Below are 27,977 nucleotides of genomic sequence, written 5' to 3'. Positions count from 1 at the left end.
GCAATCATCCAAAATCCAATGCAAAAATCCCATAGGCGAATTCTCTTAGGAACCACCGGCGCCATTTCTTGGCCAACAAAAATATGTCATCACTATACCGGTCAATGTCTATACTGACGTCCTAACTAAGTCAGTCAGTCACATTAATCAGCCTCTGTCTAAGGTTTAAGATTCCGACCTGTGACATCATAGATCAAAGGCCACTTTCTATTATATAAATGTAAACAACCCAAAATGTAATACACACTAGCTGTGTCCCATTTAATTCCATTTTAGACTTTGGTTATGAGTATTGCCAGAAATTATATTTTAGTAATTACGTTACTGTAAACGTTATTAGCTTGCTTACCTAGCAGTCACATATCCGGGCCATAGACTGCAAAAAGAATGGACGGGACAAGGTCATACACCCCACCTTCTCAATAATAACAGGTAGGATGTGGGTCAAACATCATTTTTTCCCAAACCTGAACTTTGTTCTCTCAAACCAGTCCCTCGTAGTGTCTCAGGTTGTCTCAGCGTGTTCCTGAACTGTCTCAAATGGGTTCTTGGAAGTGTCCCCAGTTGTCCTGGCTAATTTCTGGACTGTCTCAAGTTGGTCCCTTGTAGTGTCTTCAGTTTTTTGAAGTGATTCCTGTACTGTCTCATTTGATTCCTGGTCTGTCCCTGGATGAGTCCCAAGTCATCTAAGTTTATTCCTGGACTGTCTCAGGCAACTTGGCTCCAAAGGTTCATACTCTCTGATGTTTTTGTCTATTATTTCCTCAGTGTTATTCTGTGGGGCAGAAGACAACGCTTTGCTCAGGTGAATGAAAGAGTTGGCACTATCTCTGTTGCCGACACTTGCATTAGCAGAGGTGTTCGGGCGTGAAATGTTTCTTTAAACCTCCTCCATGGAGAGATATATGTCACGAGTTGAAAGAGCTAACTCGACCCAAGTGCAGATATTGGACAAAAAAATATTTATTTAAACAAAAAGGCAAAAACAAAAACTTACTTAGTTACTGAATCTCGAAAGTCCAAAAATAAAAGACCAAAGCACGGAGGGAAACACAGAGACGCTAACAACAACTTAAAACGGCAGTTGCTAAAAAGTAGCTAACTGAAACTACAGTGGTTGTCGGGGAGATTAAATGTTGTCACGCAGGGAACTCATCTCTGATCCACCTTACAGCCTTTAGTCATGTTTTTCAGTGCTCTTGTAAATATTGGTTAAAAAACAACTTAATAAGCTACGGTTTCGCGAACTTGTCAAAACCGCTGATTAGATCGATGAAGCACAGTCGTGACGTCAAAATCAACTAGCCTGTCCTCCAACCTATACGACTCCACTGGTTGTTTGTGCAAGCGTCAAATTACGACCCATATTTACATTTTAGATGCAAGTGACCTCTCGCGGACGTATAAATAACCTTGATCCGGTGAATGTGTGTTTGTTATCGAATGACATTTGACCCCTAACCCAAACCTAAGTCCAAGCTAGCTAACTTAATAGTTAATTACCACTTACCTTGGTAAGCACATCAAGCAGTGTGACGGTGCAGGGTGAAGATTTACTGGCATTTCCACGTTCCCTGGTTGGGGCGCTAATTTGGGAAACGCTCCTATTGGTCGTATTACATGACAGACGACTTCTACGGTCCTATAGATTTGGGGACTTGTTGAAATCAACCCATCGCGGTGTAGTTCGTTATAGCATAACGTTAGCTTTTTACTTTTCTCAACTGCATTAACTCTTCAAACTTCATAACAATGGTGTTCATCTGTAAAGGTTATGCAGCTGAACAAAAAAGTATGCATCAGAAATGTGTGTTTGACACAGTTTATTTTCTGCAATCATCCAAAATCCAATGCAAAAATCCCATAGGCGAATTCTCTTAGGAACCACCGGCGCCATTTCTTGGCCAACAAAAATATGTCATCACTATACCGGTCAATGTCTATACTGACGTCCTAACTAAGTCAGTCAGTCACATTAATCAGCCTCTGTCTAAGGTTTAAGATTCCGACCTGTGACATCATAGATCAAAGGCCACTTTCTATTATATAAATGTAAACAACCCAAAATGTAATACACACTAGCTGTGTCCCATTTAATTCCATTTTAGACTTTGGTTATGAGTATTGCCAGAAATTATATTTTAGTAATTACGTTACTGTAAACGTTATTAGCTTGCTTACCTAGCAGTCACATATCCGGGCCATAGACTGCAAAAAGAATGGACGGGACAAGGTCATACAACCCCACCTTCTCAATAATAACAGGTAGGATGTGGGTCAAACATCATTTTTTCCCAAACCTGAACTTTGGTCTCTCAAACCAGTCCCTCGTAGTGTCTCAGGTTGTCTCAGCATGTTCCTGAACTGTCTCAAATGGGTTCTTGGAAGTGTCCCCAGTTGTCCTGGCTAATTTCCTGACTGTCTCAAGTTGGTCCCTTGTAGTGTCTTCAGTTTTTTGAAGTGATTCCTGTACTGTCTCATTTGATTCCTGGTCTGTCCCTGGATGAGTCCCAAGTCATCTAAGTTTATTCCTGGACTGTCTCAGGCAACTTGGCTCCAAAGGTTCATACTCTCTGATGTTTTTGTCTATTATTTCCTCAGTGTTATTCTGTGGGGCAGAAGACAACGCTTTGCTCAGGTGAATGAAAGAGTTGGCACTATCTCTGTTGCCGACACTTGCATTAGCAGAGGTGTTCGGGCGTGAAATGTTTCTTTAAACCTCCTCCATGGAGAGATATATGTCACGAGTTGAAAGAGCTAACTCGACCCAAGTGCAGATATTGGACAAAAAAATATTTATTTAAACAAAAAGGCAAAAACAAAAACTTACTTAGTTACTGAATCTCGAAAGTCCAAAAATAAAAGACCAAAGCACGGAGGGAAACACAGAGACGCTAACAACAACTTAAAACGGCAGTTGCTAAAAAGTAGCTAACTGAAACTACAGTGGTTGTCGGGGAGATTAAATGTTGTCACGCAGGGAACTCATCTCTGATCCACCTTACAGCCTTTAGTCATGTTTTTCAGTGCTCTTGTAAATATTGGTTAAAAAACAACTTAATAAGCTACGGTTTCGCGAACTTGTCAAAACCGCTGATTAGATCGATGAAGCACAGTCGTGACGTCAAAATCAACTAGCCTGTCCTCCAACCTATACGACTCCACTGGTTGTTTGTGCAAGCGTCAAATTACGACCCATATTTACATTTTAGATGCAAGTGACCTCTCGCGGACGTATAAATAACCTTGATCCGGTGAATGTGTGTTTGTTATCGAATGACATTTGACCCCTAACCCAAACCTAAGTCCAAGCTAGCTAACTTAATAGTTAATTACCACTTACCTTGGTAAGCACATCAAGCAGTGTGACGGTGCAGGGTGAAGATTTACTGGCATTTCCACGTTCCCTGGTTGGGGCGCTAATTTGGGAAACGCTCCTATTGGTCGTATTACATGACAGACGACTTCTACGGTCCTATAGATTTGGGGACTTGTTGAAATCAACCCATCGCGGTGTAGTTCGTTATAGCATAACGTTAGCTTTTTACTTTTCTCAACTGCATTAACTCTTCAAACTTCATAACAATGGTGTTCATCTGTAAAGGTTATGCAGCTGAACAAAAAAGTATGCATCAGAAATGTGTGTTTGACACAGCTTATTTTCTGCAATCATCCAAAATCCAATGCAAAAATCCCATAGGCGAATTCTCTTAGGAACCACCGGCGCCATTTCTTGGCCAACAAAAATATGTCATCACTATACCGGTCAATGTCTATACTGACGTCCCAACTAAGTCAGTCAGTCACATTAATCAGCCTCTGTCTAAGGTTTAAGATTCCGACCTGTGACATCATAGATCAAAGGCCACTTTCTATTATATAAATGTAAACAACCCAAAATGTAATACACACTAGCTGTGTCCCATTTAATTCCATTTTAGACTTTGGTTATGAGTATTGCCAGAAATTATATTTTAGTAATTACGTTACTGTAAACGTTATTAGCTTGCTTACCTAGCAGTCACATATCCGGGCCATAGACTGCAAAAAGAATGGACGGGACAAGGTCATACACCCCACCTTCTCAATAATAACAGGTAGGATGTGGGTCAAACATCATTTTTTCCCAAACCTGAACTTTGGTCTCTCAAACCAGTCCCTCGTAGTGTCTCAGGTTGTCTCAGCATGTTCCTGAACTGTCTCAAATGGGTTCTTGGAAGTGTCCCCAGTTGTCCTGGCTAATTTCTGGACTGTCTCAAGTTGGTCCCTTGTAGTGTCTTCAGTTTTTTGAAGTGATTCCTGTACTGTCTCATTTGATTCCTGGTCTGTCCCTGGATGAGTCCCAAGTCATCTAAGTTTATTCCTGGACTGTCTCAGGCAACTTGGCTCCAAAGGTTCATACTCTCTGATGTTTTTGTCTATTATTTCCTCAGTGTTATTCTGTGGGGCAGAAGACAACGCTTTGCTCAGGTGAATGAAAGAGTTGGCACTATCTCTGTTGCCGACACTTGCATTAGCAGAGGTGTTCGGGCGTGAAATGTTTCTTTAAACCTCCTCCATGGAGAGATATATGTCACGAGTTGAAAGGGCTAACTCGACCCAAGTGCAGATATTGGACAAAAAAATATTTATTTAAACAAAAAGGCAAAAACAAAAACTTACTTAGTTACTGAATCTCGAAAGTCCAAAAATAAAAGACCAAAGCACGGAGGGAAACACAGAGACGCTAACAACAACTTAAAACGGCAGTTGCTAAAAAGTAGCTAACTGAAACTACAGTGGTTGTCGGGGAGATTAAATGTTGTCACGCAGGGAACTCATCTCTGATCCACCTTACAGCCTTTAGTCATGTTTTTCAGTACTCTTGTAAATATTAGGTTAAAAAACAACTTAATAAGCTACGGTTTCGCGAACTTGTCAAAACCGCTGATTAGATCGATGAAGCACAGTCGTGACGTCAAAATCAACTAGCCTGTCCTCCAACCTATACGACTCCACTGGTTGTTTGTGCAAGCGTCAAATTACGACCCATATTTACATTTTAGATGCAAGTGACCTCTCGCGGACGTATAAATAACCTTGATCCGGTGAATGTGTGTTTGTTATCGAATGACATTTGACCCCTAACCCAAACCTAAGTCCAAGCTAGCTAACTTAATAGTTAATTACCACTTACCTTGGTAAGCACATCAAGCAGTGTGACGGCGCAGGGTGAAGATTTACTGGCATTTCCACGTTCCCTGGTTGGGGCGCTAATTTGGGAAACGCTCCTATTGGTCGTATTACATGACAGACGACTTCTACGGTCCTATAGATTTGGGGACTTGTTGAAATCAACCCATCGCGGTGTAGTTCGTTATAGCATAACGTTAGCTTTTTACTTTTCTCAACTGCATTAACTCTTCAAACTTCATAACAATGGTGTTCATCTGTAAAGGTTATGCAGCTGAACAAAAAAGTATGCATCAGAAATGTGTGTTTGACACAGCTTATTTTCTGCAATCATCCAAAATCCAATGCAAAAATCCCATAGGCGAATTCTCTTAGGAACCACCGGCGCCATTTCTTGGCCAACAAAAATATGTCATCACTATACCGGTCAATGTCTATACTGACGTCCCAACTAAGTCAGTCAGTCACATTAATCAGCCTCTGTCTAAGGTTTAAGATTCCGACCTGTGACATCATAGATCAAAGGCCACTTTCTATTATATAAATGTAAACAACCCAAAATGTAATACACACTAGCTGTGTCCCATTTAATTCCATTTTAGACTTTGGTTATGAGTATTGCCAGAAATTATATTTTAGTAATTACGTTACTGTAAACGTTATTAGCTTGCTTACCTAGCAGTCACATATCCGGGCCATAGACTGCAAAAAGAATGGACGGGACAAGGTCATACACCCCACCTTCTCAATAATAACAGGTAGGATGTGGGTCAAACATCATTTTTTCCCAAACCTGAACTTTGGTCTCTCAAACCAGTCCCTCGTAGTGTCTCAGGTTGTCTCAGCATGTTCCTGAACTGTCTCAAATGGGTTCTTGGAAGTGTCCCCAGTTGTCCTGGCTAATTTCTGGACTGTCTCAAGTTGGTCCCTTGTAGTGTCTTCAGTTTTTTGAAGTGATTCCTGTACTGTCTCATTTGATTCCTGGTCTGTCCCTGGATGAGTCCCAAGTCATCTAAGTTTATTCCTGGACTGTCTCAGGCAACTTGGCTCCAAAGGTTCATACTCTCTGATGTTTTTGTCTATTATTTCCTCAGTGTTATTCTGTGGGGCAGAAGACAACGCTTTGCTCAGGTGAATGAAAGAGTTGGCACTATCTCTGTTGCCGACACTTGCATTAGCAGAGGTGTTCGGGCGTGAAATGTTTCTTTAAACCTCCTCCATGGAGAGATATATGTCACGAGTTGAAAGGGCTAACTCGACCCAAGTGCAGATATTGGACAAAAAAATATTTATTTAAACAAAAAGGCAAAAACAAAAACTTACTTAGTTACTGAATCTCGAAAGTCCAAAAATAAAAGACCAAAGCACGGAGGGAAACACAGAGACGCTAACAACAACTTAAAACGGCAGTTGCTAAAAAGTAGCTAACTGAAACTACAGTGGTTGTCGGGGAGATTAAATGTTGTCACGCAGGGAACTCATCTCTGATCCACCTTACAGCCTTTAGTCATGTTTTTCAGTACTCTTGTAAATATTAGGTTAAAAAACAACTTAATAAGCTACGGTTTCGCGAACTTGTCAAAACCGCTGATTAGATCGATGAAGCACAGTCGTGACGTCAAAATCAACTAGCCTGTCCTCCAACCTATACGACTCCACTGGTTGTTTGTGCAAGCGTCAAATTACGACCCATATTTACATTTTAGATGCAAGTGACCTCTCGCGGACGTATAAATAACCTTGATCCGGTGAATGTGTGTTTGTTATCGAATGACGTTTGACCCCTAACCCAAACCTAAGTCCAAGCTAGCTAACTTAATAGTTAATTACCACTTACCTTGGTAAGCACATCAAGCAGTGTGACGGTGCAGGGTGAAGATTTACTGGCATTTCCACGTTCCCTGGTTGGGGCGCTAATTTGGGAAACGCTCCTATTGGTCGTATTACATGACAGACGACTTCTACGGTCCTATAGATTTGGGGACTTGTTGAAATCAACCCATCGCGGTGTAGTTCGTTATAGCATAACGTTAGCTTTTTACTTTTCTCAACTGCATTTACTCTTCAAACTTCATAACAATGGTGTTCATCTGTAAAGGTTATGCAGCTGAACAAAAAAGTATGCATCAGAAATGTGTGTTTGACACAGCTTATTTTCTGCAATCATCCAAAATCCAATGCAAAAATCCCATCGGCGAATTCTCTTAGGAACCACCGGCGCCATTTCTTGGCCAACAAAAATATGTCATCACTATACCGGTCAATGTCTATACTGACGTCCTAACTAAGTCAGTCAGTCACATTAATCAGCCTCTGTCTAAGGTTTAAGATTCCGACCTGTGACATCATAGATCAAAGGCCACTTTCTATTATATAAATGTAAACAAACCAAAATGTAATACACACTAGCTGTGTCCCATTTAATTCCATTTTAGACTTTGGTTATGAATACGGCCAGAAATAGTCAAAAGTATACCACCTGGTGATCCGTCATATTTTAGCAATTACCTTACTAAAAACGTTTCTAGCTTGCTAACATAATAGCATTCACATATCCGGACCTTAGACTGTAAAAACAATGGACGGGACAAGGTCATACCCCCACCATCTCAATGATAACAGGTAGGATGTGGGTCAAACTGTAAAGTTAAAAAACTCATCACAGCTTTTTTTTCTCAATCCTAAACTTTGCTGTTATCATGGGTTATTATCACCTAAAAAGCGTAGCCATCAATGCTAGGTTGTTCGTCTTGGGTTAGGCCAGTGTTCAGTGTTTCACAATGGTCAAGCACCATCTCTCTGGACTTTGTGGGGAAATTGAGCAGTACTCCAAATCAGTGCAGATTGAAAGGGGGTATGAATCAATTTTGTCAGCCAAAGGCTGCGCCTTAACTTTCGCCACAGAATCTGATGCACTTTCTCTCACCTCAAGCAGTGCCTCTCTGATTTGAGCATTCTGGTATCTTACTGCCACAAGACTTTTGATACGGATTACCCACCTAGTCTCTGACCAAGACTTTACAGTGGTTTTCACGTGTCTCATGAGAATATCCCATCTGGTGAGGCTGTAACACACGCTTATAACACTTATAATAAATATATCCACCATAGGACATACTTCACGGAATAAACGTTTAATTTTTATCACTGGTCATTTCTTAACACGTGAAATATGTTGACCTGAAGAAAAAGCAGTAAAAAATAACTTATCATCCGTCCATAACAAGCGAGCATAACTGCGAGTGCAAAGTTGCTAAATAAATAACCAAGGCAAATGACCTCTTTCTTTTTGACTTTTCTCCTCCTCCTTTCTTCTTCTCTTTCGCCCCTGGGAAAATAAAAATGCCGGACATTCGCAAAAGTTTTGCTCTAGGCTGGGGGTGGAGAAAACGGGAGGGTTTTTTTTTTAAAAAACATTTTTTTAACTAGAATCCCACTGTGATGTCACAAGAAGAGAACATTTGAAACAGACCATTTTCTCTGTGTTGTATGACTTATGCAGACAACAAACAAAGGACTGGATGGATTTATTTCACACATTGTTGGTTGTTAAACTGAAGTTACCCAAATAAATGGTCATGGTAAAAAACACTGTAAAAGTGGATTCTTCATAATATGCCCCCTTTAAAGTATTTATATGGATCAGAAAAAGGATTTATTGATTTATCAGTTAATTGTGATTAGATGGGTGTTCAGTGAAACCTTTTAGGGAAAGCACTCAGTGCTTTTTCATTATTTCCAGTTATGTATTAATGTTTTTTTTTTTTTTTTTTTTTTTAATGTTTCAAATGAAGCTTGACGTCTGGTAACATTTGAAGCCACAAGCACTAAACCTTGTGTTTGGGCTCCTCCATTTTGGCACATCTTTCTTTTTGACTTTTCTCCTCCTCCTTTCTTCTTCTCTTTCGCCCCTGGGCTCCCTAAGGCTTTGTTTTTTTTGACATAATAACGTTTGTTTAACATGTAATAAATAGCTGTCCATTCTTGCACACAGTGAGCAGCTATTGGTAAGGAGCGGTGTTGTGATGTGCCCAGTCGGGGGTCAAGCAGAGGTCAGGAAAATAGGGCCTATGTTTAGATAGGTTATCGTCATGTTTTCTTGGACTCTTTTGAAACATTAACAAATGATATCAAAATAATATTGGATCAAAAAATAATAATATAACTGAGAAAAACGGGCCTGTGTACAAGATGTAAGCATTGTCAGGCCCAGTTTGTCCTGGTGCGCAAAGAGAGAGAGAGAGGGGAGAAGCTATTGTCCAAGTTTTCTTCATTAGCGGAGAAATCATCCAGAGACACCGTTTGGATCCGCAATATTATAATCCTGATTAAATATATAAATAATATAAATCATTATGCGCTGATGCAAGCAGCTGTTTTCTCATCTCTCTCTCTCTCTCTCTCTCCTCTGTGCTGCAGCAGTGTTACTGTTTGTTCCTTATAAAACTTTGTTCTTCATATTCGCCATATGTCTACATGAAGATAGTTCTAGGGTTCGAGGATCTCTTGCTTGCTCCATTTATTTTGGCTTTTTTTTTTTTTACCATCATACTCTGAACACCCAGTGGACTCACTCAGAGTTGATTTAACAAACCCAAATCAGCTGATCTGGAACCAAAAACTAAGATCTCAGGGTTAGACTTGAATGTTGTTGAAGCTTCTTTCAGAAACATGGCCCCCAGGAGGATATGAATTTCTGCTGTTGTTTTTTTTCACACGAGCTCCCTCAAACTGGAAAAACTCCAGGAAGACAGCAAAGCCATGCACTTGAGACGCACCGATCGTTAATTGGTCAGCGTTTGTCAGTTTTGCCCGGTTCATCCAATCATTGGCCAGTCCGCAACCCAGCAGCCATCAAGTCAGCTAAACGCCCATCACGTTGCGCACATGGATCGGGTCGAGGTGACCACGCCACACCCAGCAAACTGAGGCGGAGTGCCTGTGCTGGAGGAGCGGCTTGTGTAACAGCTGTATCAGCCAGTGGCACCGACGGAGACCAGTTGCGCCAGCACCTCCGTGCCTTATTGAAATGTCCTGGACGCAGAGGAGGCGGCGCATGCAGCGGCCTCCCAGCAGCCACACAGGGGCCGACATATAGTTGAAGACATTCAGAAAAAAACTGTGTTTGCGTGCGTATGTTTTTGTCGTAGCTGTAGCCACTCTCTGGAGGAATGAGAGGCGTTTATCCGGCTCTCAAGATGGGATTGTTTTTGCACGCTGTTGGATCTGTCAGCCCCACCGAGTCCGCTGCAGACAGGGTAAGGTCGAGGCTCTCGCTCTGTTAGCGAGCTAGTCACTCAGCTAAGTTGGCAAACTTTAAACTTAGACGCCTCAAGGCTCATTAAAGAACAAACCTATCGTTATTACAACACCGTTTTGTCGACTGCTGTTACTTATTGCAAAGCAGTGACTTGTACGCTGACATGATAATGTTAGCACGCTCAGTAAGTTCGGCTGCTAGCTCCGAGCTAAAGCTACATGACAGAGTCAGGGCCTTGCTCTGTTTTGTTTATGGTGAAGGGTTGACATTTTATTCACAAGTGACATCTTCAGGTATATGAGTATAAACAAATCAGGAGACGTGAAACTAGTTTAACATCTTACATGAAAACAAGTTTGTGATATTTTGCCCTTACTAGTACATGGATCTATCCTACTTTAAGATCACGTTTAAAGTAGACATCCCTGTGTTGACACACCAGTAATATGGTCCCACTACAGAGCACGTCAGCTAAAGGTCATAACATTTATTAAGAGAAAGTCAGGTCAAAACTCTGTTATCATGCAGGACATGTATGAGATACCCTCTTGGTTTTATCAGCAGTGAAAGTGCTGAAATGTCAGCAGTGAGAGGTCTGGTGAGGATTAAAGGTTTAAGATCTATCTCTTTCTTAAGAGTCCTCGTCAGATATGAGGGTACAAGGGTCACAAACTAATGGAAAGAATTTGGTTTCAGTTTTATTTTAATTTCCAAACCCCCCCCCCAAAAAAACAATCTAGTTTTGTTTTCACATGTTGATGGGATCCCATGTGTCTCTTATCTGTTTAGTATCATTGTGCTGGTTTGTGTGTCTCGCCTGTAGGTTCGTGAAACTTGTGTTTAAAGGGAAAATAAAGAGATTTCACGTTTGATTGCATGCCAGCAGTATCATGAAGAAATGTATGTGAATAAGAGAAACTAACTTCACCACTTTTATTAACTCTTGAAGTGCAGTTTGAAGCAGCCTACAGTCAAGTCGTTGAACTCTTTCTCCAACACTTACTGTTTCCAGTTTTGAGTAGTCATATTACAGAAACAACTGCAAAGCCAGGAATTCAAAGGCCTCTTCAGATAAATGTCCATTCTCAGTCAGTAAACACTTCAGCTGTCAAGTGGAGTATTCAGATTCTCGGTGTGAACTTCCTGTAACGACATGCTTTGGTTACATGCTGTGGTTGCAATATTATGTATTGTTGTGTTACACCTGATGACACCATTTGAGTGAGTAGGTTGATGTAATACAATTTTGTCAGTACCTGATAATGATCTTTAAAAGAGGACATATTATCCCCCTTTTTCAAACACTCTCCTGTGCTCTAAATGAAACGTCTGTGCTGTGTTTTGATTAAATTGTAACATGAATCAAGCAGCAGAGGAGGTTTGTGACTCTGTAGAAACCAGCTCTCTCAGAACGCTCTGTTTTGGCGTGTCTCTTTTAAATGGGATTAACTCCTGAGTTTTCCAAGTAGACGTCACTCCTTCAATAGGGAAAATAAAAATGCCGGACATTCGCAAAAGTTTTGCTCTAGGCTGGGGGTGGAGAAAACGGGAGGTTTTTTTTTTTAAAAAACATTTTTTTAACTAGAATCCCACTGTGATGTCACAAGAAGAGAACATTTGAAACAGACCATTTTCTCTGTGTTGTATGACTTATGCAGACAACAAACAAAGGACTGGATGGATTTATTTCACACATTGTTGGTTGTTAAACTGAAGTTACCCAAATAAATGGTCATGGTAAAAAACACTGTAAAAGTGGATTCTTCATAATATGCCCCCTTTAAAGTATTTATATGGATCAGAAAAAGGATTTATTGATTTATCAGTTAATTGTGATTAGATGGGTGTTCAGTGAAACCTTTTAGGGAAAGCACTCAGTGCTTTTTCATTATTTCCAGTTATGTATTAATGTTTTTTTTTTTTTTTTTTTTTTTTAATGTTTCAAATGAAGCTTGACGTCTGGTAACATTTGAAGCCACAAGCACTAAACCTTGTGTTTGGGCTCCTCCATTTTGGCTGAAATCATAACCCTGATTGTTTTGTTTGATGATAATAATAATAATAAGATCACGGTTATTAAACGCGTTTACTCGTTGATTTTACAACAATTGCATCACATGCATTTATTAAAATGTATTAACAATTATGTCGACACTTTTACCAGGCAGGACAAAATAAGACAACTCTTGTAATCGTTTAATCTCTATTATCTTGTTTTAATGGTCGTTTCTTCTTTGAAAACTTGATTAATTGCTCAGCACTACCTTCTATGTAGCATGCAGCAAACAATATTTTCGGGTATTTTTCCCACGTTCAATCTCTGCAACTTTGCTCGTATTGATTGAAGACGGACGCAAACTTCACTTTAAACTGAAGGCTTGATCCAGAACGAGGACATCATACGTATCTCCATCACTGCTTTTTCTTTGACTGAGCAGAGATTGAGATGTTATGAACAAAATCCTGCTCCACAACATTTATTGAGATGAAGTCGGGTCAAAACTCTGTTATCATGCAGGACATAGATACTCTTTCTGTTTTATCAGCAGCGAATGTGCTGAACTACATGTGAGGGTTCTCGTAAGGATTAAAGGTTTAATTTCTATCTCTGTCTTAAAGACTCCTCGTCAGATACGAAGGTACAAGGGTCACAAACTAATGGACAGAACTTCAATTTTATTTTCTTGCCAAAGAGAATTCCAGTGACTGCTTTAATGACGTGGATGGGGCTCCATGTGTCTCTAATCTGTTTATCATTGTGCTCGTGTATGAATTAACCGTAGAGAGGTGACACTTGACATATTTACAGGCCTGTTTTTAAACCTTCAGGTAGAGCTGTAAGGGTGTGAGATAATGTTTGTCCGTTATCGCTGCATGTAAAAGCTTAAAGCTGATGGTGCACTGGTTAGGGATGGCAATTTACTGTCATATCAGTACTCGAGTGCTCAAATTATCTAATGATCGAGTACTCGCACAAGATTTTTAAAATATAAATAAATAGATTTTTTATGCCTTTAAATGCCTGTAAAATGACAGAAACATCCAGTAAATTCCTGTTAAATGACATAAACAAACAATATTTAAAGATAAATGTAAATAAATAGCCAACAACAGAAAGCGATCGTCATGTCGTGACAGCAGTGTAGTCTGTGTACTTCACACTGTGTTGCTTAACACTCTCAAAGAACAGCCTCGTACCTGTTGTTCTCTGTGATGGTAGCTTGTACTCCAGCTCGACAAACACCCTGAGCTCTCTGAAGCTCCTTCTATAAAAGTTAATGGAAGTATATCTCCAGTTATCGTCTTGGTTATTAGCAGGCTAACGACGTGTGCTAACAGGGCTAGCTAATAGTGTGACGCGAGACTGCCTGTTTCGTTCTCTGCTCTTTTCCAATTGTGTTTTAAGCATCGAACTAATATTTCATTGGTATGTAATTTTAACGCCACAAATCTTGCACTGAACATTCACTTCATCGTTTTGTCATCACTTTTCTTGACTGACACGTCGCAGGTGTAGCAGACAGTTCTGTATTTGTTGTGCTTTTGCTTTCTGTCTGATTTGTCCCTTGAGAGTTGCTGTAGTTGCCTATGGTTTTTGTTGACATCTAGCTCGTGTGCACTAAAGCCAAAGTCATACGTTTGTATCCCGTTCATTGTCTTCCTTGCTAGTATCTTCAGTGTAAGATAAAAGCTGGATCTCAAGAATAACGCTGTATGAGACAAAAGCAGCGCTCGCACAGGTGCGCGAGTAACGAATTGCAACTCAAATAATGGAGTCAGCGGGGAGTGCTCGTACCCATCCCTAGCACTGATACTGTGAGACTGTAGTTTCCTCACATGGCCCTGAGCTCTTACTGCATTCACTCTTCAGAAGGTTCACACACACACACACACACACACACACACACACACACACACACACACACACACAGAGTTAGCTGTATGATGTTATGTGTTGCAGATCAATCATCCACAGTGGTCACGTTTCCGTCAAACGTTATGATAAACATGTCTCATTAGTTCCCTTTATATCAGCTGTTTTCCCTCCATTGTGCCGTCTAGTATTCGGACTGGAGGGCTGCTGTCTCAAACACTACAGCTTGTTTTGTTATTTTAATGTACCACTGAATTCATTAAATATCTTTTTTGCAGATTACTTTGATGTTGAGCTAAAAAAGTAGCATAAACCTTCAAAACCACATGACGTCAATAGATCCCCCTTCCTCCTCCATCACACCGTTCATACAGAAAGAACGTGTTGTGCTTGTGTCTGAGGGAAAGTACAGGTTCAAATCGTTCCTATTTCAGTTATTTCTCGATCATTAAGTTTTGACTTCGTCTTCTGTCTTACTGTCAGTCTCTCTCTCCCCTTCACACTGCTCCAGGACTAACTGAGTCCGAGCACGTTTACCTCCTTGTACATGAATGGCTTTACATGTTCATGAAGCGTTCTTGCTTTACAAGTCAGGCAGTCGCGAAAAAAAACAACAAAAAAAAAAAACATGGCAGCTGTGGGTTCAAATCCAAGCGTTGCCCTTTGCTGCATGTCTTCCCCCCCGCGTTCTCCTCCAAACGTTTCCTGTCTCTCCTCAGCTTTACTGCGTACGAAGGCAAGACGGCCTGAAGGAGTTTAAAAAAAAAAAGAAATATAAGTCCCTCAAAGTACAGTTTACAGATCAACATTTTAAAATGTGAACTAAGTTTACCTTTCACATAAAGAACTAGTTCATGTTCAGCAACTTGTTTTTTCTTTCTTTCTTTTAGTACCTCATGAATAAAGTGCGTGTGTGTGCGCAGTCGCCTCAGGTTGGTGTGACAGCTTGATGGTTGTAGTTTTAACTACTACGGTTTTCTTTACCGCCTTTACTCATAAACACACAGTATGTTCTTACTGTCTAATGTTGTCAAACGGACCTCATTGGAAGATGTTTGCGAGGGGGAATGTCTGGCATGAACCGTGGCGAGAGGTTGCCATGTTTTGTTCCTGAGGTAACCTTGATAGCTATGAAAGAGCGCTTTCTTTGGTGCACGTCGGTTTGATCAACAACGGGTCAGCGAGGTCTTATAGCGCCCAGTTGTTCAGGTCCGTGCCAACTGGACCAACTCCCCGTCTGACTGAGAAGTGTTGTCATTAATCTCTGTCGAGAGTATCTGATAGTCAGCAGGGGACTTTTGAACAGTTTGCATTGTCTGCTTGTTTCAACAGCTTCTCATTACCGACTGATTAATATCCAATAGAGCGAACGTTTCTGAGACAGAAACCGTATCTGCTTTAATCTGGTGGAGGAGCATGAGAGAGGAGGAGGTTTGTTCCAGTTCACCTTTTTGGATGAGAGACAGGAATCCAGCCGCTCCAGATTCTTCACTGTCTGTCTTTAAGTAAGACGAGCAGTCATACGAACTGCCGCGTAATCTTTAATGACCCAGATATCTTCAGGTGCAGCACTTTGATTGACATGCTGTTACCCAATTTTCCCAGCTACATAAGTTGTCATGTGAATTAAATGGAGCACCTTTCCTAAAGCAAACAAACGTGATGTTTATCTGTATCCAGTTGCAAAAGAAAAGCTCGGCCTGCCCAGTCGGGAGCATAAGGCGGAGAATAGTCAGACAAAGTGTCCGATCAGAACATCATGCGTGTGTGACAGAGAACACAAATCCTTGTATCTTGATGTAAGGCTGTATGAAAACCAAACAAACCCAGAGCAGCTGTTGAGAAATGATTCATCCGTCATGTTTGAGGTTGTTGCTTAACTTCATGTCAGCTGTTTGGTTTGTGCTGATCCGATGTATCTCATGCGACGAATCATTCCTGTGTTACCGCTCTGGCTTTCTCACTGCTTTTCTTCTTGCTGAGTGTGTGTGTGTGTGTGTGTGTCCCCATCCCCCCCCCCCCCCCCTCGCCCACCCTCCCTCACACTCAACACACCTCTCATCGCTCGATACGCCTTATTATCCTGCAGCGGCCCAGCTTGGAGCAAAGCGTCCGCTGCTGGTTGGAAATTTCCGTAAAGCAATGCTTGTCCACTGTTGGGCCTGGAGTAGAGTGGGCAGAGGGAGTGTGTGTGTGTGTGTGAGTGTGTGTGAGTGTGTGTGGACAGAGAAAGAGAGACAGAGTCAAGGAGAGCGAGAGAGTTTGTTTCAGAGCAGTTTGACTTCTGTCCTCCGTGGGATAATGAGCCATTAGCTGAAGAGACTTTTTGTGAGATTTTTTTTTTTTTTTTTTTTTTTTTTCCAACTCCAGATCATCATCATGCTTCACGATCTGGGATCTACTCTGGTAATCAACACGGAGAACACTTCGCTCTGCCTTTCTCATGAAGCTTACCGATCACACTGCTCCCTTGTCTTTTCACTAATCTGTGTCCTTTCACAACTCTCATGGCTCTGATGGTTTCAGGTTAATGTGTGGTGAGGCAGCTGCTCGTTGACTTTATTAACAGTAAAAACAGGACACAGTGTGGAGTGGAGATAAGTGTCTTATTGATTTAGGATTAATGGGACTGTTTTGTCAAAGCCCCTCTGATGTTTTGTGAGTCCGGTCCAGGCCTCAGCTGAACTTTGAAGTTCAAACGGTGTATTACATGATGGGGAACCCAGTGAGTGTGTGTGGGGTTTTTTTTCTCGCTGCCTGACATTCAAACATTTGCACTTGATATGGGCATGAAACACTCATGAAATTCTAGTAGCTTACCAGCACATGCGGTTCAGACTTGTTTACTTCAGACTCAAAGCTAAGTATAAATGTTGGCTTGTAGGTAGCTGCTGTGTGAGCATTTCTTTTGACACATGTAGAAATATTAGAAATGTCACCCAAATCAAGAGCTGCAACATTCTGTTGATCTGTAAGAAAAATTGAATTTACTGATGATCTTGTGGTGATGGTAGAAAAAAGTCTGGCTTTTATTTTTTGTTCTGTGAAATTGAGGAAACTTTTTTTTTTTTTTTTTTTTTTGGTCTTGTTTGGATAATTACAGCGGTGAATGAAGCGTTTATGAAAACAATCATTTGCTGCCCTGACTCCACAGATTTATATTTATACACTGTTTTGAAGTCGCCACATCAGTCTTCATTTGTATAGATAGATAGATAGATAGATAGATACTTTATTGATCCCGAGGGAAATTCAGGGCATCCAGTAGCAGTATACAGACAGACAGGACACAAGACATTGGTTACAATACACACCCGCTGTCCTCCCTCCCCTCTCTATACAATAATCCCCCAAACAAGATTTATCAGCCCCTATGTGACTAAGAGTAAAGGTTAAACCTGTGCAGTTGGCATTAGCATTAGACTTAAAACTTATATAGCATAATGTACCTAACCTGTGAGGAGAGAGAAACATGTGTGCTGGTTAAAAGAGACCTGTAGACAGCAGCGGTTCATAATAAACGTTCTCTTAAGACACTCTACAAGAAGAGCAGGTCTAACCATTCCTCTTTGTTTGTACTATTCACAAAGACCCAACAGGAAGCCTTCACGATGAGCACAACAGGAAGCAACTTATATCAAAGTTACAGTGGCAAGAAAAAAAAACAAGTTAAGAGTCAGAACAGAACCAGACTCATGATGGACAGACATCTTCAGAAACTGAAAGAGACGGATACAAATACAGAGCAACAACAACAACAATGAGTCAGATGGATTTAAAGGCAGGACGTCAGTGATGAAGGTGGAAGTCTGTGCTGTGTTAGTAACCACAAAGAAGAGCCATCGCTCCACTTGTTCTGATCTGAACATGAGCTCCTAGAAAGGTCATGAAGCAGGACTGATCTCGCCTTTGATATCAGTCACAATCTTCAGCGCTGAGATTTACTTTCACTTTCGATAATAATGAGAAAAGACGTGAGGCTGACATTTAATAGTTGTGTAACGATGCAGTGATCCTCTATCACGTGTTTCACAGTACCTGTGAGAAGGACAAACAAACACATCAGATGAAACGAAGAAGTGTTTATTTATTTTAAGTAAACATTAGAATTTGTGGAAAGGTTCATGAGGAGGAGAAACACTTGAGTCATTTTGAAAGTGTTTTATTCTTCTGTTCAGCAGTTCAGGGTCTCCTTTTCTCCTCCTCTGTTTTTACGCCTCAGAATGCCTGAAAGGTTTTTTTTTTTAGTGGGAGACTTATGAGCCTCAACCAGTACAGGATTTTGGGAGCCGATACGGACATGGATAGCAGGAAAGATACTGGGGAGGAAAATAATCTGATACGGACAAATCGGCCAATATATCTTCCTATCATCTTCGTAGATATAAACTGGAATTAACTGTGCATGTACGTGCATCACCGCTTGGCACTCTGAAGAGTGATGTTTGTTGTAAACCATACAGCGCCCTCTGCTGGTGACAGAGAGCGGCCAGTAGAATCCAGTAAAACACCAATGAAATCCTATTTGACTGATGAATAAATGAGTATTATCGCCACGTGGGCTGGTCGACTAATCGCTCTGGCTTGTGTGTGTTCATCGGTCTGATGTTTATACGTCTTGTATATGTAGTGCATCATGGAGAAGACCAGTAAAACCTCAATCACAGCCACACAGGCCGACAGTCGTTGGTCACAGGCCGCTCAAACGATGAATCTTAACAGTAAATGTTTGTGTTGATGTCAGTAGCCCTTTTAAACGTATTTACTCAAATGAATGTCTGACTTTAAAGCACTGACAAGCACTTTGTATCAAGAAAAAAAAAGGGAGGGGGGGGTTCATTTAATGTGAGGATCCAGGGTTAATTCATTGAAAGTTTGGTTCAACTTTAAGCTCACTGTGTTCCTCTCTTTCAGAGTCTTCTGCACTGTGACGGTGTGAACAACCAGACCTACATCTGTGAGTCGGGACACTGCTGCGGGGAGTCTCAGTGCTGCAGCTACTACTATGAGCTCTGGTGTAAGTATCCTGCTTTCCCTCCACTCTTCTTTGTCCTTGAACCGTTTTTTAAACCTCCCTCTATGCACTTACATTTTCACACAACTCCTATAAAAACCTCTCGATTATATGCAGGACGAGCTGCATGTGTGAACACAAAGGGCCGAGTTTGTCCTGCCTGGCTGCCCTGTTTCCTCCGCAGAACTTTGAAAACCCCTCACAGAGTAACGCTGCTGCAGCAGAGAGACGTGTGTGTGGGAGTGTGTTAGTTTGAAAGTGGTCTATTCATTTAGTGTGTAGGTGTGTGTGTGTGTGTGTGTGTAGGTGTGTGTGTGTAGGTGTGTGTGTGTAGGTGTGTGTGTGTAGGTGTAGGTTTTAGATCAGGCTGCATAGTTAAGACCTGTTGATGATTTGTAGTTTCATATTGAAACTAAACTCCTGTAAGAGGGCAAAGTGTCGTCAGCCTCTTGACGACAGTAGATGAGTGTAGAGTGGAGGCATTTTAAGAAGCCTGGCTCACAGTACAGGAGCTTTAAAATCCTCCCCGATGTAGAAATCAGGCAGCACCACACGTGGAGAATCTCAACAGATGTATCATCCCATCACACACACACACTCACACTCACACACACACACACACACACACACACACACACACACACACTCTCTCTCTCTGCTAGTAGGCCATTGAAAGTAACTATTGTCATTCACACGCTGCTGTCGAAGCAGCAGGAGCAAGTCGGCGATAAGTGTCTTGCCCAAGGACACATGAGCTGGGGAATCAAACCCTCGACCTTTTGGTTAAGAGACCACCGACTCTACCACTGAGCCAAAGCCGTCCTGAGGTGTGGAGTACATTTTTGACTCTCAAAGAAAATTGTGAATAATTACTTGGAGTCCTGATGAATGCTGAGACACATAAAGTTTACAGCCTTTCTTTACGACAGTCGGGTGTTTGGTTTTTTTCTGCCTTTTTTTAACTAAACTTTAGATAGTTTAATCTCACTGTGCACATGCTTTATAGAAAACCTTCATGACAAACGGCTGGTTCTTTAACTATGACATTTTACTTTTCTTACACTTTATGATCAGAAAGCTTTGTATAAAATGACATATTTTAAATCAACTCTCCTTATTTCTTGGATCTACAATGATTACCTTGTTCTTCAATGTACTTATGATTATTTTGTACTTTGTCTCCTTTATCTTTTTATTCTTTTTATTTTTATTTTTTTCATGTATCACTAATTATGTTTGTACTTTATCTCCTTACTTGTCAAATGTTTATTCGTTAGCCTTGTAAATATAAATTGATTGTGTTCATTGAAAGGGGTGGAACTCTTGTACAAGTCCGTTGGGCTTCGTTCCCTTGTTGCACCATTTTGATTTCTTTTTTGGAATGTGTGCTAAACAAATAAACTAAACTAAACTGTCTGCAAATTGTCCACGTATACCAACATTAACATTCGAACATTAGTTCTGACGAGGAAACAGGTCAGCTCTTTATTTTCCTGCAGGTTTAGCTAAAATACGCTAACCCGTGTGGTCATACTATGGTGACAAATATGGAGTTTCTACAGATAGAAAGTTTATCATAGAGACAGGAGGTCCTATATTTTCAATTATAAAGCAGCACATGTGTTTGTTACTGTGTTACGAGCAGATGTCGGCAGTATTTGATCTGCAGTTGTCATGTTTGTGTTAGCAGCAGGCTCTTTGTTACATCACCACAAGCTAGCTGAGCGTTTTGTAAGTGCTCTTCAGGTGAACGCTGTTCTTCTCTCTCGTTCACTTTCAGGGTTTTGGCTGGTGTGGGCGATCATCTTCATCCTGAGCTGCTGCTGCGTTTGTCACCATCGCCGCACAAAGCACAGACTGCAGCAGCAGCAACGGCAACACGAGATCAACCTCATCGCTTACCGAGAAGCACACAACTACCCCTCTGTGCCCTTCTACTTCAGTAAGCGCTCAAACTGAGCTTGTTGCCGTTTGCTTCTTATATCAGTTCTTTGATAAATCAGTCTATTTGTGCAGGTAAAATAGCTGCACTCAGTAAAAACCTTCAGATTGAAAATAGACCCAGATACTCTCTTGAGTTTGAACAGGTTGTTACGGGTAACATCCCTTCAGAGAAATGTGTGAATCCTGGCATCTTATTCGAAGCCGTGCTGCACTTGTCCTCAGCGTTTTAGCATCTTTCCGCTAACTCTGTCTCAGTCTCACAGCGTGAAAACGTGCTGATCAGTCAGCTCGGTCTGTAAGGACACACCAGAGCTGCTGCGTGTCAAAACCATGTGAACGCCTCCATGAGCACCTTTGTTCTGTTAGCTAGTACCTGGTGCTAACAACACATCAAGTTGTAGTTTGCGTGCAAAAAAAAATCCAGACAACAGAGAGAACCTGCACGATACCATCGTTGTGTTTGATTTAATAACACGAACAGAGGACTGAGATGCTAATAAACGCAAACGTTACTGTTGACGTACCGGGACGTTTCTGATGAAGAATCAGACCAGCAACTCTGAAATTTTTTAACTTGTAAAATCAAATGGAACGCACCTTAAGTAAATGCATAAAGCTGGGAACAACAAAGCAGCACAGTTAATTTGATAATACATTTATTCTGGACAAAGACTTACTGGTGTACCGACCTAGAGCGTCACCGGGCCTTGCAGTGTTGAGTTTTATCTGTCAGGTGTTGTTGACCAGTTGATTCTAAAAGACGTTTAAAAGCAGTGACAAACAAAGCTTATGGTTCAGGCTCCCTCGCCTGTGTTGAAACACCATCTCTGACAACAGCCCCGAGCACAGATCTGACCCAGAAATGAACTTGTTTTGTCACAGTTTCCCCCCTACTGCTCTGGGAATGCTTGACCGGTGGTCTGGTAAGTTCAGGAAGGTCACACTGAAGTTTAAGGAGTCGGACGGTGATGTGTGTCGAAAGAGAGGGAAAAAAAAAAAAGGAATCCATGTAATTGTTTCTTAAATTTGCTCTTTGTTGTACTCAAACAGTTTTTTCTCCCATCGTTTTCTCTCCAGGGTTTCTGCCAAACTACCTCCTGCCTGACTATGAAGAGGTGGTCAACAGGCCACCGACGCCCCCCCCTCCCTACAGTGCCTCACACACAGGCCCCTCCTCAGTGGCCTCGAGTCCACAGGCTCCCGAGCAGCAAGAGGGACATTTTCCAACCACCCAGTCCACCGCAGTGACCCCAGTCTCTGATGGTCTGTGTTGCAGACCCAGCACAGACGAACCACAACCCCCAACTTTAAACTTTCAGCCAAAGCCTGACAACAAGCCCCTGCAGACAGCACTGGATCCAGGAAGGATTCTACTGTCGGATGGGGTCAGCAGGGAGGGATTTACCAGCCAGGAGAAAATAAGTGGAAGTGGGGACGACACCTGCAAAGACCCCCTGCTGAAGGACCTATCAGAAGGTTGCGCTGAGGACAAAGATCGACTCCCCGTTGGAAGGAGGAGGCGATTCACGGGGGACTCTGGGATTGAGGTTTGTGTGTGTGGAACACGTGGGAGTAACAGCTTCACTGGAGCCGGAGGGACGGGCCAGGAAGGCAAGGAGTTGAGGGAGCTGGAGAGCTTGCTGGGACGCGAGGGAGATGACGGGGAGGAGGCGGAGGGGGAAGAGGAGGCAGGCGACTTCTGCGACAGCTGCGGTCATCGAGCCTCCTTCGGCGTAGAGGAGGAGCAGGTGCTGGGCGGGCTGGAGAGGCGGGTCGCACGTGGGCCATCAGCGCCTCCCCAGCCGGCTCACCTGATAGGCGGCTCCGCGCTCCACCCTCCGGTGTGCCTCCTCCTCCACACCATCAATGAGCAGGAGGGGCCGCACAACAGCACCAGCACTGAGCCACAGGGCTGACACACACTAACACACACAATGTTGTGTCAGAGGGAAGGAGAGAGCACTTGACTCAAAGCAAAGAGGCTTCTGCTTTGGTCTGAGCGAGTATGTCTCATCAGAATACTTTCTCAGTGAGTGTTTTAATGAGTGTGTGTCTTCAATAAAACAAGGGTGGGAAGAGGAAATCTGAGCTAAATGATTGAGATTGTTGGACATACCTGCTCCTCTCCACACTTTAATGGTGGCCTTAACCTGTGTATTGTGGGTTATATTTGGGAAGTACAAGCCCTACAACAGCCTGTGGCAATTAAGACTTTGCCCACTGCGCACACACATGCACGCACCTACACACACACACACACACACACACACCTTCAGTCGTCCTTTTTATGCAACAAAAGCTACCGCTACACAAAAGCTAAAGCTTTGACGTCAGGACGGGACACTCTGAATGCAGCTCTCCTCAGCAGGTGCTTGCAAAAATTCTGTAAAGCTGTTCTCTGCTGGCAGGACACTACATAGAAAAAGAAACACACACGCACACACTGAGTGCAATGTGGAAATACCACAGTGTGCTTTTGCAAACGGATTCCGTACAGGGACACGAGAACAAGACTGTGTGGAAGGTCCCGTTCGACTCATGCTTCTAAAAGTGCTTCTTCAGCGATTTAAAAACCGCCCTGCCTCGTGTTTCTGTTGCTCTCTCTCTCTGCCCCGCTAGTGATAGGGAAATATAAGTGCATTAATAAATGTCCATGTCAGCAGTTCTTATTTTGCACAGAATGTAAATATGTTTGTATAAGAATCTTTTAGCTACACAATCAAAAGAGAAAATGTGTAATTTCTTAAATTCAGTCTTAAATTGCAGTACATGATCAGTCTTTAGGGCTTTGTTGCAGCGTCTGTGAGAAACGGACCTCTGTGAATTGCCAGTAGGGAATGAAACAGATTCACTTTGTACACAATCAGTTTCTAAATTATGTAATGAATGTTTGTAGTATGTTCCTCTCTCCCCCCTCTCAACCCACCCCAGTGATACACATCAGTGAAAATGAATGACCACGTCAAAGCAGGTACCAAAACCAGGCAAAGAACCTTAAGCTATCTAGAGATTACACCTGGGATGGGCAACGTCAGACCTCAAACTTTGTGTCAGTCACTTCAGTCGATTTCCACCATCACCAGCTTCACAGTATGAAAACAGTCTTTGTTTTGGATTTTCACATTGATTTATCACCATGCATTTGCAGTATTTAATAATTAAATGTTTATAACAGCTTCCTCCTCAATCATTTAAGGCTGATTGCAGTTAAGTGGACTGTCTAACTTTTATAAAAAAAATAAGGCTTCAAAGAATTTAATGAATGGATGACCCTGATGAATCAAGTTGAAGACAGGATATGTTCAGAGGAAAACAAATCAGTGTATGCATATTGGAGTGTCATCATTTGAAGGAGATCTATCATGCTGATCTGCATATGGCCATACTAAAGCTCAGCAATGTTTTTCTTGTTTGTTTTTTTAAACTCAATACATTGTGTTGGTGGATTTTCCTGATGTGGTTTCCTGCTGCTCTGAACGAGACATTATGACAACTTTCGTGAGACTTGGCCAGAACTTGATGTCAGGTTCTGCCGATAATGAGAGCTACATGCCCACCCCGGCAGCTTGTTCATTCAAATTTCCCTGAACTGTTTCAGACGGACTGAAATGAGAGATTTTACTGACACCAGTATCAGATAAAGAGATTTGAGCTTGACATCTTGCAACGATCCTCAATAGTCGTCCCAGACTGAAATAATTAATGCTAAAAGTGAGTATAATAGATCTCCTTTAAAGGATACTCTACTGTAAGGTTTCTTACAAAGGTTGTAAATACCACAACCGCTGTTTGTAAGTGAACAGCGAGGCTTTTCAGACATGCATGTTTTTGTAATATAGGAATTTTACCTCCCTTGTATTTTTAAAACAAAAAGTCATTAATGGTAAGAATAATCCAAAGCAGCAGAAATCAAAGAAAGTAAAGACAGTTAAAGTTTGTAGATGTTCTTGGGTATAAATAAAGAAGCATGTGAGTCTTCTGTAATGGACACGCTTTAATATAACGAGCAATATCTACAATGCACTGCAGATGGATGACAGACCAAAAAGAAGAACGCTCGGCGCATTACAATCTTAAAGAAACGGGTTTCAGTCCTATCAGTTTAAAACGCCTTTATGAGCACAGATGTTTTGAATCCGAAATAAGACAGATGTGGAGGATGAATGTGCCATGAAACATGTCTGCTGTCAATATGTAACTGTTATCAACTGGAACTGTTCAATTTGACATGTCACGATGTCGGGCTAATGTATCGCCTTTGTAATGACTTTCCATTTCACACACTCTGAACACGTTGATGTCTGCAAAGCACACGCGTTTCAGCCGATTCATTTACACCAACCAAAACACTTTGAAAAGAATGTGTCTCCCAAAAGCACAAGTACAATGAACTTTCTTTGTTACCAGTAGGATGCCTAATTTTATCAACCGATGCCTGAACATACTCGAAAGTGCTTTATATGTTACTTCTTTTCATGAGCTGGAAAGTACCAGTGTGTAATTGTGGTACACGTAGTACCAAGATGAGCTATTTTTCATATCAGCTGAATCCTTTAAAAAAATTGTATTGAAACTGTAGAAAATTTCACAACCACTTTATATTTCCAAATAGTGCATTATATTCTGTAACGAGTTGGTTGCTTTCATAGTTTTTTATGAAATCATTAGCTTTATTGTCATGGACAGATTTATTGTTCTCTCTCATTATGGGTATTATTTTTTTTTTCTGTAAAGAGAAAATGTAACTTCTTTTGAAAATGATCCTGAAGTTATGTGAAGGGTACGTTAGACTAACAATACAGTTGAAGACTTGTTAACAAGATCCGGGCCTCTCGCCAAAGACACGTTTTTGTTCTTCACAGGTGCGTGTGAGGTGGTTTTGCACATATTCTTTGAATGTTCTGATCATAAGCCATTTATTAAAACAACTGAGATGGATGTATGTTCAATAAACATGCCCTTTTAAATTTGAGATGACTCATGTTTTAAAATGCGTATGAGCACACGTTAATTAGACTTGAGAAGAGAAGAGGACTAGAATAAATCATTTCATTGATCCTTGAAGTCAAAATTATGCAAAATCCACTTTACATTTTATGGTTTTGTAACACTAAAAATGTGTCTGACAAACCCCCTGACTATAAGCAAAGTCTATCCCATCCATATTTTACTTGCTCCACTTTTCATAAAATTTGTGCTCAAACAGGCTGTCTGTAGATTTTTGCTTTATGACATTAAGAAGGGCAGTAACCACATCACTGGCCAAGAAGTCCCAGCAGCGCCTCTACTTCCTCCGTAAGCTGAAGAGAGCACGAGCACCCCCACCTGTGCTCCTTCTACAGAGGCACCATCGAGAGCATCCTGACCAGCTGCATCACTGTGTGGCTGGGGAGCTGCACTGCTGCCAACCACAAGACCCTGCAGCGCACAGTGAAGGCGGCTGAACGGATCATCGGTGTCCCACTCCGCTCTCTTCAGGACCTCTACCGCCTCACCCGCAAAGCAACCCGCATTGTGAGTGACCCCACCCACCCCTCACACAGCCTCTTCAGCCTCCTGCCATCGGGGAGACGCTACCGCAGCCTGCGGGCCGGCTCTACCAGACTGAGAAACAGCTTCTTCCACCAAGCTGTCAGGAAGCTGAACTCCCTCCCCTCTCTCCCTTCCCTTCCCTCCCCTCTGCCCCCATGAACACTGAACATTGGAACCTCCTCCTGTTTGAACATTGAAACAGAACCCTGGTCACTTATTGCACATTGCACGCATGCACAAGTTTCACTTTTCTTATAATCTTGTTTTATACTCCATTTTATTTAACTTTGTACTTTTTGCACATTTAGGTTTATTAATGTCAATATTATTTATCTTTTTTACCTTGTTTTATTTTATTTACCGTACCTTTTTTATCTACATTGCACCGTGGGGAGGGGGGGAAACGTAATTTAGATTTCACTGTATGTCTGACATATTTTGGAATTGACAATAAAGAACCTTGAACCTAACCCATCCCCCAGGTGTGTGACACTCCCACAGCTAAGTGTTTGATCTGCCTTCTCACCGTAAACAGGGCATCGAAAGCCTGAGCCACCCAAGCCCTTTTACAGGGGCGTGGTCAAACAGCTCATTTGCATTTAAAGCTACTGACAGAAAAAGCCTGTTCTGAGCAGGCTTGAAATAGAGGAGTTTTTATTATAGACATAATAATACAGGATCTGGGTGAAAAAGATAATATGTGACTTTTAACTAATTCAGTTAGTTGAATTCAGATTAAAATAGAGGGGTCATAACAAGAGTATTCAGAATAGCTGATAGGCAGGTATGAATATGATGAGATACATTTTAGAGTGCAATTGTAAAGTTATATAAGACAAGGCAGGGTTTTTAAGAATGGCTCTAAAGGGATAATAAAAGACAACAATGGTCCTGCAGGTTTCAAAGATTGGGAGCAGCATTGGGTAATCAGGGACAACATAGCCAAACAGAAACGGAGTCAAGATACAGCTGGGGGAATTCAAAAGAAGAGGTCCGAATCCAGGAACCTGAAAAAGACCAAGGAATCCTCCAGATGGACTGGTCCTGGTCCATGACCAGGTACCAGTTGAAAAAAGAAAAAAGAACCATATACTGCAGATCAGGAGGACCATAGACAGAGCAACTTAAATAGAATGGTGCTGTAGGATCTATTTACTTCCAGAGGATGGCAGTGATGCAAC

The 27,977-nt window shown here is 41.6% G+C and overlaps 1 protein-coding gene across 1 annotated transcript; it reads left to right on the top strand.

Annotated features, from left to right (window-relative positions):
- The first annotated feature begins 9,754 nt into the window (after positions 1–9,754).
- On the top strand, positions 9,755–26,236 carry wbp1lb (WW domain binding protein 1-like b). The gene is made up of 4 exons (XM_079337910.1): positions 9,755–10,430; positions 19,221–19,323; positions 21,101–21,262; positions 22,342–26,236. The coding sequence occupies exons 1-4, from the start codon at positions 10,344–10,346 to the stop codon at positions 23,178–23,180; spliced, it is 1,191 nt and encodes a 396-aa protein (XP_079194036.1). The 5' UTR covers positions 9,755–10,343; the 3' UTR covers positions 23,181–26,236.
- Positions 26,237–27,977: the final 1,741 nt, after the last annotated feature.

The sequence above is a fragment of the Symphodus melops genome (genome assembly GCF_947650265.1).
Source record: "Symphodus melops genome assembly, chromosome: 2".
In the NCBI taxonomy this organism is placed as follows: domain Eukaryota; kingdom Metazoa; phylum Chordata; class Actinopteri; order Labriformes; family Labridae; genus Symphodus; species Symphodus melops.
The sequence above is the reverse complement of the archived record's forward strand: the minus strand, read 5'-3'. Positions and strand labels throughout refer to the sequence as shown.